This window comes from Ischnura elegans, chromosome 2 (assembly GCF_921293095.1).
Source record: "Ischnura elegans chromosome 2, ioIscEleg1.1, whole genome shotgun sequence".
Lineage (NCBI taxonomy): Eukaryota > Metazoa > Arthropoda > Insecta > Odonata > Coenagrionidae > Ischnura > Ischnura elegans.
Genome location: NC_060247.1, coordinates 46,489,278 through 46,500,604, shown reverse-complemented (window position 1 = coordinate 46,500,604; position 11,327 = coordinate 46,489,278). Strand labels below are relative to the sequence as shown.

Below are 11,327 nucleotides of genomic sequence, written 5' to 3'. Positions count from 1 at the left end.
TATGACTTCGCTTCGCATTGAGCAATTTTTTGCCTATTATTCGTGTGTTCTAATATTTATAATCTTAATTCATTCGCTATTTACTCTCCATTCGTCCCATGTGAAGGGCATGGCGTCATTTAAATATTCCGCCAACTTGAGAAGCCCCGCCCCCTGCGTGACGTCAACCATGGACGTTCTCGATGAGGTCACTGCTGAAAAAAATCAATTCAATCAACTAGTGTGCGCGGAGAAATATCGGGGAATCACCGGACTTGTGGGCTGAAGTTAGTGTACTGCCGAGGACTGTCGGAAACAAGGTGCCGTATTCTTTGAGATTTATTCGGTTGTAGACTGTCGTCAGTTACTGCCGTTCTAAATAGTGTTTTTGTTTTGTTTACGAATCATTTTTGTTGTGTCGTGTTGTGTTGACCTACAATGACTTTAATATGCGCGACACCTGTAAACAGTAATTATTTGGAGTACGAAAGTGTGTGTGGAGGTTGTTGTCCCTACATTTCGTTTTCATTATAAGTTTTATCAGTACTGAAAATAGCTGATACTCTAGAACCGTTATTCCTGATTTTTTTAGGAGATATGATGAATTACCTGACACCTGTTGATGGCAGAACTTGGCCGCCGTCGATTGAGTCAATGGGGGATTCATCCAGTATTTCTAGTCCTTCAATGTCCAGTTCATATTCTCCTAGGATGGGTGGAGATGAAAGCGGTATGTTCAGTGTTTATAATTTGCGTCTGTTTATCTATTCATCCATTGTCACAATATTGTTTTGCCTTGTATGGCTTTGTGCTTAGATTTTCTACTGGCTATATTTGGTTCTAAAATCGACGTTAAATTTTATAATGGTAATGATGATTTGAAGGCCTTATTTGCATCAACTTTGTAATTCGTTTGTTTTATATGTTGTGTATACGTACGTGGAGTTTAAAGTGTGGATGCAGCAATCAAGAAATTGTACTTATTGTTAGACTATGTTAACATAGATCCTTTGAGGCTGTACTTAAGCTTTCTGATTTATTTAGCTTTAACACGAGTGTGGAAGTTCTAAGTTGAAAACATGCTTTATGTTGAAATGAAATGGGCAGCTGGGATGTTGTCAACAGCCGTATTTTTGTTGGTTGGTAAACCGTTGTATATTTCGAGAAAGAAGTGGACTCGGTAATGTAATGACAATACTAAGAATCTTGTTGTTATAAAATCATTTAAACATTGTCCTACGTGGCTGAATGTTACCAATATTTTCTCTGGAAGCATTTTCATAGACATTAAAGTCACAATTATTTTTCTCCATATCACAACTATCATATAGGAGCAGGCTAAATTAAAGTAACTTTAGGCATTATTGTTTTAGTGATTAACATGATCATGCTTCTTATTAAATTGCTATCAGCGTAAAGAATCCATTAAATATGGAGAGGTATTTGTGAGATTTCTAACATGTTGTAGTCAATCTTTGCATTTTGAGGCCCTGTACATCCTTTGTGTTTTTTGTTACTAATATCGTTGTCCTTTATGGTCAATTATTGAATCATTATTGTTATCCATGTTTCATTCCAATAAAAATAAGTATTGATTGTAATGATTGTCTTTACATTGTGGACTTAAGCATTTCATTATGAACTTATATGCAGATACATGCTTCTTGGAATAATCCACAGTATTTTAAGGCCTGGTTACACAGTACATTAACACGTACAAGTTAATGTACGTTTGTGTGAATGATTTTGGTGGACCGGAACAGAACATGTACGAATGCATGAACCAAATTAGAACAGGTTCTATTTTCCGTTCATACAATCGCACAAGTTGGGTGGTTACACGTTACATTTTCGTGTTCATTCACGCGTTCATACATTTAGACATTAACCCGTACGTGTTAATGTACCGTGTAACCAGGCCTTTATGAATAAATTGTCGGTGACCATTGATTTTGATGCAGATAGTGATCATAGCTCATAGTGATAGAGTATGTTGTACCTCGTGGTGTATATTTCCAGAACTTCTGTTGTGGAAGTATTAATCTTGTGGAAATCATTCTAATTCATGAAATCTTATCGTGAAGTTCTAATTGGTTGTCTGCACCTGTTGAGTGTATTTATAGGTTGTACATACCATGTCATTTTGTTTTCATAGGCGATGGAATGTGTAATCCCAGCTTTCCAGCTTTAAAAATCGTGGAGCAGCCTCAAGATAAATTCAGGTTTAGGTACAAATCTGAAATGATGGGCACTCATGGGTGCATATTGGGGCAAAAGACTGACCGCCTGATGAAAACCTATCCAACGGTTAAGGTGAGATTCATTTCTTTGTTCTTATCAAAATTGGAGCTGCATATGTAAGAAACGAGCAATATTAGTTGTAACAATGCTGTTTCCATGGATCTCATGCATCAACAATAAATAAGGTGCATCTTAAGTGTAAACAAAAGCATGGGAGAATAAAAAAGGGGGAGGGCAGTCCCTGCCTCATCTTCAATAATTGATCTCTAAACGTTAATAGACTCATATCTGGTTATTTAATGCCCATAATTGTCCTGGACTCAATAGATCCTATTAGTCATCCCTCCTCCTTCTTACTTAAAGGCCATTTTACATGGGGCACATAATTGCATAATCTGACGTATGTATGAAGGCGCAGTCAAAATTGCATCATGTAAAGCTGTGAATTGCTAGAATGCATGCGAGGATGCATGGACGTGAGATGGCAAGGTAGCCCTTTTTCTTATTTCTTAGACGCATTCACGCTAATGCACACCTATCCTGCACAATAACTTGCCCTGTGGGAAGTGGCCTTAACAATGTAACAGTTTCCTTAATTTCCTATTTTCATCACTTCTAGCTATTCATCCTCTCCTCTTACCGATAACTGTACCTTTCTCCTTTATCATTTTTTTCCTACTATCCCAAGAATTCATCCTTTCCATCAAATCCTTCTGCTCCTCTGAAGAAGTTGTGTACAATGCGAAAAATGATTGTCATGATCACGTTTAGAAATTTTAGCATTTAAATTGGTGTACCTATTTAGTCACACTTTGCTGCATAATCAGTTGATACTGGCATCATGATAACTTGGTGAATGCACCAAGTGCAAAAGTGCGCATTGTGATTCTCACTTGCTTTCTTCCATCCTGCTCAGTGGCATAGCGAGAGGGTGGCCCGTGGAGTCTGGAGCCCCCTCTCTCCCCCTCGAAATATAAAAACATGTTTACTTTTCTTCATAAAAGAAAACAAAATATTGAAAAATCATGAATTTTCAAAAGATTTCTTTGAAAAATGAAGTTTTTTTCTGTTATTTAAAGTGTTACAATTAGTTTAAAAACCTCTAAGCAATATCTTGTTTTTCAAATAATTTTCCCCTAAATTTTGAACCCTCCCGAAAAAAATTCCTGGCTACCCCTCTGCTCCTGCTCCCTAGCATACAATCATGGTTTGGAAAATTGTGGAAGTTGTCTGGATAAGTCCTGATGTTATTTTGATAAGTGTGCAAATATTTATCTTCCTTAATTTCTTTGAGAATTTATAGAATCCTTCAATTGTAATGCTTCTTTAAAAAGCTTTCTATTTGCAACAATATTTATGCATCATAATTGCTGTCTTGATAGTGAAAAGGTCATCTTTCACTTTCACCACTGTTGTGAGAAATTATTGAGGATTTATCCATGAAAAAATAGTTTTGCTTGTTCCAGAGATGATTAACCAGGCATTCATATTTAAATTAACCGTTGTTTCTCTCTTAACTTCTTTTTCTTAAGTAGAATGGGATGTAGTATTCTTGAATTGGATAATATGTATTTGTCACAATCATGGAGAAGTGTGTATGTAGTCCATGAAAAAGCATACTTATTATATGAAGAAAATAAAAAATAAATAAATTTGTCTCTCGGTCAAGGGCTAAATGTTTATTTTTGTTCTTGTGTATACCTACCTGCAGCTTTTAAACTACCATGGAGGCCCTGTAATTATCAGGTGTTCACTTGTTGGCATGGTAAGCAATAGGAGTGATCCTGTTCCTCACGCTCACCGGTTAATTGTTAGAATACTAGACCATGACAAGGAAGAGCCACAAGAAATCACAGTCGATAAAAATAATGATTACACAGCAGTGTAAGTACCTGAAACTTATTTTTTCAATCTTGTCTGTTTTGTTTACTATTGACTATCTATGTGTTTAATGGACTTGTAATAAAAACCTAAAATGTTCTTAACCCATTAGATTTCAAGGCATGGGCATAGTTCACACAGCAAGGAAGCATGTGGTTGAAGAATTGATCAAGAAGAAGAGACGTGCATTACTTGAACTAATTAAAGGAAAGAGGGAAAATGACACATGTCCAACTGTGCGTGAGGATTTACAGGTAAACCAGATGAATTAATGTTATAACTTTTCACGGATATTACTTGCATTCAGCTTTCAATTCGGTTTAAGTCGCCCTTATTCCTATTAGGAATATGCAGAACAGTCTTTGTTGTGTTTTGAAGCATAATTATCTTCAGTATATTTTTAGTTGTATTAGATGCTTTTATTTTTCGTATAGGAAGGATTTTCTTTTTTGTAATGACTGGATATGCTTTTTTCAAGCTAATTTTGTAAAGGTTTTTTCAAACAACCATATGACATTTTTCTTTGGATTTTACCCCAGAGGATGGATTTAATTTTTGTAATGACTGGATATGCTTTTTTAAGCTAAAATTTGTAAAGGTTATATCAAACAACCATTCAATATTTTTCTTTGGATTTTACCCCATCCTTTTCTCTGTGATATGTATATTTTTTGCTTTTCATTTGGTGTTAATCCATAAATTTGGCCTGAGAAATTTGTTAAAGTAACATAATAAGCTTGTTTATGTATTTATTTCCTTTATTTTGTAGATCAGAGAAGATGCCCAAGCAGAATCTAAGGTCATGAATCTCAACATAGTTCATTTATGCTTTGAAGCATTATGTGAAGATTCCAGGGGCCACCTGCGGCATATTTGTGAAAAAGTAGTTTCCACTTCTATTAGAAATATGAGTAAGAAACTTTGAAATGAGCTATTTCTTTGGTTCGTCAGGAATGTGTGGCCAGTAGAATTGTTTGAATTATGTAATTTGAATATTGATTTTCATGAAAAAGGTTGCTAGGTTTAAGTCCATGCTTGTTTATTACCGACCAGTCATGGTTTGAATACAAATGTGCCATCATCTGGGTACAGTTGTATTGAAATTGAGGTTAATTATTAAAAAATTAAGTAATTTTTATAAGGGATCTTATAGACTGCCAAGTTATGCCTGAGAAAATGATGTACTTACGGCTGTTGATTGAAAGGAGTGCTTGTGCTTTGATACCCTCTCTGAGCAAAGATTTCTAATTATTTTAAGTAGTGAAGATAAGCATCATCTTAAAAGTTATGGTCTTGTACAATTTTATGATTTAGCTCAATCATATTGGAGGAATTTAGTGGTGTATGTTTGTTATATTCACTATGTATTCTTGTGGTGTTGTGTCTCTGCTCTTGTCCATTGACTAATTCTCCTGGGTTGTGGGCGTTTAAACAAACACATGATCATTTAGGTTCTCCTCAAGGAGGTTGGAATATACTGGAGGGGGCACGACTGGTTCCAAGCGTAGAGCAAAGTGTGGCAGGAATGGGGGTGCTTGGGCAGGGTAAGATACACCTACTTCGACCAAAACATTGGCAATCTCATGAGGGTTCATGCATTCATTTTGATGAAATTTTTGGTCATAACTCGTTAATGCATTAAAATACCCCATGGAATGCATGCAGTAAACCTTCATTAATTACTTTATTAGTAGACTGGGGGAAGTTATGTCTCATACATAATTTCCCATGGAAAAATTATTATCCATCACCACGGTTAGATTCTCTAACCTGCTCAGTTGAAAATAAAGTTTCACGAGTGTAAAATAGTCATTAGCCTGCACTTACACTGGTATTTTATTCTATCATAGCCAATGGAAATCTAACAGTTACAGTACAAAAGTATATTTTCAAGGTTAATCCCACTAGTGAAGTGGCTCAGAGGACACAGAGTTTATACATTAATAGAAGTATGGCAAATGATGGGAAAATGCCAATGGCAATCACTGGCTAAATATTTGTGATTATGGTAGCATTTTTCACATAATGTGGTGCTTTTTCTGATCAAAACTTGTCCACCTCAAAATATCAGTCAGAGACTTGGTCCAAAAATTTTCAAACTAACATGTGAAACTTTGACCAATCTTGGAAACAACACCTCTAGATATTCCATCCTCCTTGGTTTTCCATCTTTATTCTACTGACTGGATACGATACCCTGCCATCCACACATAAGCATTGCCTGCATACACATCCATATTGCCAACGCCCACATCTGCATTACTAGCATAACTCTGAAACACCACATGTGGTTTAATTATTGACTCTCTTAAGTTGGAAAGTGTTGGAGATAATTTTTATTTCTTTTTAGAATGTGCCCAGACTGGGGAACTGAAAATATGCAGAATAGATAAGCATGTGAGTTGCTGCCTTGGTGGGGAAGATGTATTTATTTTAGTTGAAAAAGTTGCAAAAAGTAAGTTTTAAATGCATTTTTATGGGTACTTATTCTTCACTTTTGCCTATTTATACTATTTAACAAAAAGAATGGTCTATGCATTATCAAACATCTGTGAAACTGTTTCAATTGCATTAATACTCGGGTGTCAAAAAATAAAGGCTTCATTAGAATGTCTTTAATATCTACACACTAAGATAAATGTGAGTTTTTTAGTCTTCCAAGTTGAAAGTGAAAAATCTTGAGAGTAAATGACTCTATCGCAATTTTCTTTAATTTAAGTAATTTTTGTTTACTGTAGCATTAAATGTTTATCTGGTTTTACTTTTTTGAATTTTCTTGTACCATATATTTCAAAATTAAATAGTGTTTGACCATACTTGTATAGTTTAATTTTTTTGCTGTTAATTAACTAATGCTTATCTACGATTTCATGGAATTTGTATTGATCAATCATCAGAAAACATTCAGATCCGTTTTTTTGAGCTGGATGATGAAGATAATGAAATATGGGAAGACTTTGGGAAATTTACGGAACTGGATGTTCATCATCAGTATGCAGTTGTGTTCAGGTGGTTATTTATTTTCTTCACCAATTTCCTTTTCCCCATTTTGTTGTTTAACATTTAATTTTTTTTATTATTTTTTTTCTATAGAACACCAAGATATAGAGATGTTAATATAGAACACCCAGTGGATGTATTTCTTCAACTTTATCGACCTTCTGATAAAGACACGAGTGAGCCAATCAGATTCACTTACAAGCCACAGCCACAAGGTGAGTGTTTTCTGGCTTGGTAACTTTGTACCAATATCAAGTGATGCCAATGATTAGGCATTTGAACAAGGGTAGAGAGAGATGATGGAAAATTTTGGTTGAAATATTGTTGTGTTGTGTTGTGAAGATTTTTAGGTAATGTCAAGGTCGCTTTGGGTTGCTCATAAAATGTGTTCTTGAATCAATTATATTGTTTGAAATATCCCTTATCTGGATATTTGGTACATTTGATCTTAAAATATGGCAAAAATATTACCTACTGCTATTCGGTTGCTGTTGCAATTTATAGGGGGCATTCGTAGGTGAAGGCTCAAGTTTAGTATGCAGTTGGTTTTTATCTCATACATGCTGAATGAAACTCTGACCTGTGAATGTAGTCTACCACATGGCTTAATTCAAAGTTTGATTAGTGGTAATGGTACATTTTTTATAGTGTCTTGGCTTGTCTTTTACAGTTGGTCGCAAAAGATTAAGGACCCAGATCTCTGAAACCATACCAACTGCTGTGGTACAAGGCTTTGCTCATCAAAATGAGTCAGGTATGTATGTATGTATTATTATTTAGAGGCATTTTTTTGAAATCTTGGGAGCTGGACTGCTTTGCAACATACAGGATAGATGTGTTTCATTGTCATAAGAGAATACTGGGTTTGTTCTGAATGAACCTGATCTTGTTGTAGTGTGATGGTGACAGTGCTCATGATAGTGACAGATTTCATGAATGTGGAACTTAAATTTCTCCCAGGTGAGGGTGACTTTCGCCTTACAAACACACCATTGCCCAATTGCCTGTTGGCAGTGTGGTGTCATAATTGTATAGTTAGTGAAGTAGTTTATGGATGGTGTGTTGGAGCTAGTAATATATGAGGAGTGCAATCTGAGGTACTGCACTTACATTCAGACCTTGCTAACAACTGGAAGCTTCACACAATTGTTGGTTGGCACTTACCTAGCATGTCACAGTGCTGCCATCCCCCTTCTCCTACCACCTGGATTTTTCACTGCTAGTGAAGGCAAATGCAGCTCCTTTGTGAGAGCAGCCCATTTACCATCTCCTCATCTCACTGTGCAAAGTACGCTTTAGCACGCTGCTCACACTGTGGGACTCCATAGAGTCAAAAAAGATGGACTCTAATGGCAAAAGCGTGCAGGACCTTATCACAGGCACATATCAGTTTGCTGTTTTGGTTCGTGGGAATTGAGTAATTCACAGCAGTGATCGACTAAAAACCCCTCAAATGCACTTTCTCTTGTAAGGAGCCTTAGCTAGGGTTGTGACCATGCTAAAGGCTGAAGGTTGAATTACCGCTTACACATGCACAAACACTCAACATAAATCACTTACTGAGACTTGAGTCCTGAAAAAATGCTCAAACTCAAGTGCTAGTATAGGGTACCCAAGATAGGTGGACCGATCTCACAAGCTATGTTTGCCTTCTCTGCTCTGCAGAGGGTTAAAATTTCACAACAACACCCAGTAATCCAATCTGTTCCCATGTCATTCTGTTTAGTGTCATATTCATCTCTCTTACAAAACATTTCTAATGATCAACATTTGATGTACTTTATTAATGGAAAGTTTGCCTCTCAGTGCAAGCTCTGTAAAATATGCATTTTTTGGTAACTGAACTCACTACAGTGCCAAGTGCTAGTGTTGCAAGGAGGAGAGCTACTCAAAGAGTGAGTTGCAATTGAAGGGGTAGTTGCATGCCCTGGGGGAGATGTGACTTACTGCTTGGTTCTTTGGTGTATTGTGTGTTTGTGCAGACTTGTTCGCCCAGTGTCCATTTCTTGTCACCTCGGGACTTCTTGTTCCCCAAAATCACTGTGCTGAAAGGACATTATTTTACATTGACTATAATGTTTCAAAAAGGTTTATGGATCACTCAATTAAGAATTCTAATTTAAAACTTTATAAGGCTCAATAAAAAAGTGAGTTTTAAAAGCTAGGTTACATTCACAACAAACCCTGTTTAGTAGTTATGTATAGTTTTAAGTCTTAAGGATGAATGAAGTTTTTGGCATTAAAAATTATTTTTTTAATTATTTAATATTTCAGCCCAAGTACTCTTTGAGTCAAATCAATGCCTGACTAGATGCTATATTTCGAGTTGATAGTTTTATATCTTTCACTCACTACTCAAGTGTCTACAACTAATACATATGTGTTTTCATTGAGTTGCACGTAGTAATGTAATACATGTTTGTTGAATATTTTTTACAGGTGTAAGTCATTATTCTACCAATGTTGTTGGAGTTCAGCCCTTTCAAAGTGAAAAGTTTCAACTTCCAAACAGTGTTTTGGAAAACTTGCCTGATCCTGGCAACATTCCTCACACTAGTTTCCAGCAGGATATTTTTACGGATATTGAAAAGTTAATTGGAGAAGGAGGTTCTATGGAAAATAATATTAGTTGGGGTGAGTGATTTATTTTTTATTGAAAAGGATCTTTGTCATTTGGTGTATAGTTGAGTGTGTTCTCTATTTTTATGAAATATGTGAGGTGTTGGTTGCGCAACCCTCTATATCAGGAAAAGAAATCTTAAGTCCTGAAATAAGCTTGGATGGGATTGAGGCATATGTATATCATTGCAGAAACGTTCTCCAATAAAATCTATATTTTTGTAATCAGCTCGCTTTCCAGCTCTTCAAAACATGCATCATATTTGTTTCCTCTTGATCTCAAGTACTCTATTGTTTTCAATAATCCATTGATGTCAGATTACCGAGATCACATTGTACTCGACTGTGTGGAAGATTCATGTTCAATCAGCTAGGATATCACAACATAAAACCACGGATGGCAAGTGGAACAAAATGAAAATGTTTCATTTCGTCCTGGAGCTAAACAAAAATATGAGGCCTAGGTTTAGTTTTGTTCCTGCACAAAATTAAAATCACCAAGGAGTGTAGTTTCCACTCGTGATGAAACTTTACTCCCAGGAACGAAACTAAATTAAACGAAACTCTGTTGCTCATAGTTAAGTTTCGATCCCAGAAGTTGAATGGATGGGGATAAGTGGGAATAGTTTCAACCCATGTCATGGTAGAATATAGAGAGGTTAAAACATTGAGCTTGAAAATTGAATGGCCAGTTTGCGTTCACCGTTCTCCTGTTGGTGGTAAAAATATGAGTGCCCCATGCTTCAAATGGTGGTAGGCCGAACCTCTACTTTATTCAACCATACTTGGTACTCGGTGTGTGGGTTGATACTATACTGTTAGAAGGTGAAGCACGTGGTCAGTGTGGTGCGAAACATAATGTGTGTTTTGTTTCATCCCAGAGGTTTAGTTTAGTTTCGACCCAAAGTAGTTTTGAATTCGATTTCATTTCGACCCTAGTTTAGTTCCCCGGGTTTAATTGTTTTTTGTTTTGTTTATACATTTTGCTCTCGGGAACGAAACTATTGAAATATTACTGGTTTTGACTTTTGTTTAGTTTTGATAGCTTTCCCTGCTTAAATCTTAAAGCTACGTATTATGTATATTGTTCTTATTCCCATGGTATTTCAAGTGTGGATTTCTAAAGGACTTATATTACTTTTGAAAATGATAACTTTTTTCTCTCATTTGCAAACTACTTCATCATTCACATACTAATAGTTATTTAATTTTCTGTTTAGAGGGTCTTGATAGCCTAGAAAATGGATTGGCCATGGATGATGTGAGGGCTTACTTAAGTAGAAGTAAGTAGATCTCAAAATTATAAAGATTTTTGCATGCTCCCTTGCACGTTAGAAGTCACTATAATGGATGAAAGAGAGATAATTTTGTGGTGGTGGTTTGAATTATTGATGATATGTGTTTGAACTGTGCACAGTGTTGGATCTTTTTCTAATGCTGATGAAAATATTAATTAATCATTACTTTCCGTATGCTCTTATGTGGCTTAAGATGTGGAATATAATCCATTACTAAGTTGTTATGGCTATATTATGTATATCACCACTATTTGTATTGTTACATTTTGCAAAGAAATAGTTTCCAACTCTGTGAATGATTCTAGTCAT

At 35.8% G+C, this 11,327-nt stretch overlaps 1 protein-coding gene across 5 annotated transcripts in view; it reads left to right on the top strand.

The window, feature by feature from the left end:
- Window positions 1-203: 203 nt before the first annotated feature.
- LOC124153676 (nuclear factor NF-kappa-B p110 subunit) overlaps window positions 204-11,327 on the top strand; it is a 37,295-nt gene continuing 26,171 nt past the window's right edge. For 2 of the 5 annotated variants that reach the window (XM_046526979.1, XM_046526977.1), the window contains exons 1-12: window positions 310-481; window positions 572-709; window positions 2,135-2,292; window positions 3,932-4,104; window positions 4,214-4,355; window positions 4,871-5,012; window positions 6,452-6,556; window positions 6,999-7,110; window positions 7,195-7,316; window positions 7,772-7,855; window positions 9,541-9,735; window positions 10,941-11,003. In XM_046526979.1, the coding sequence (XP_046382935.1) occupies window positions 418-481; window positions 572-709; window positions 2,135-2,292; window positions 3,932-4,104; window positions 4,214-4,355; window positions 4,871-5,012; window positions 6,452-6,556; window positions 6,999-7,110; window positions 7,195-7,316; window positions 7,772-7,855; window positions 9,541-9,735; window positions 10,941-11,003 (1,498 nt within the window). In that variant the 5' untranslated portion in view covers window positions 310-417. The other 3 variants (XM_046526980.1, XM_046526978.1, XM_046526981.1) reach the window with 3 other exon arrangements.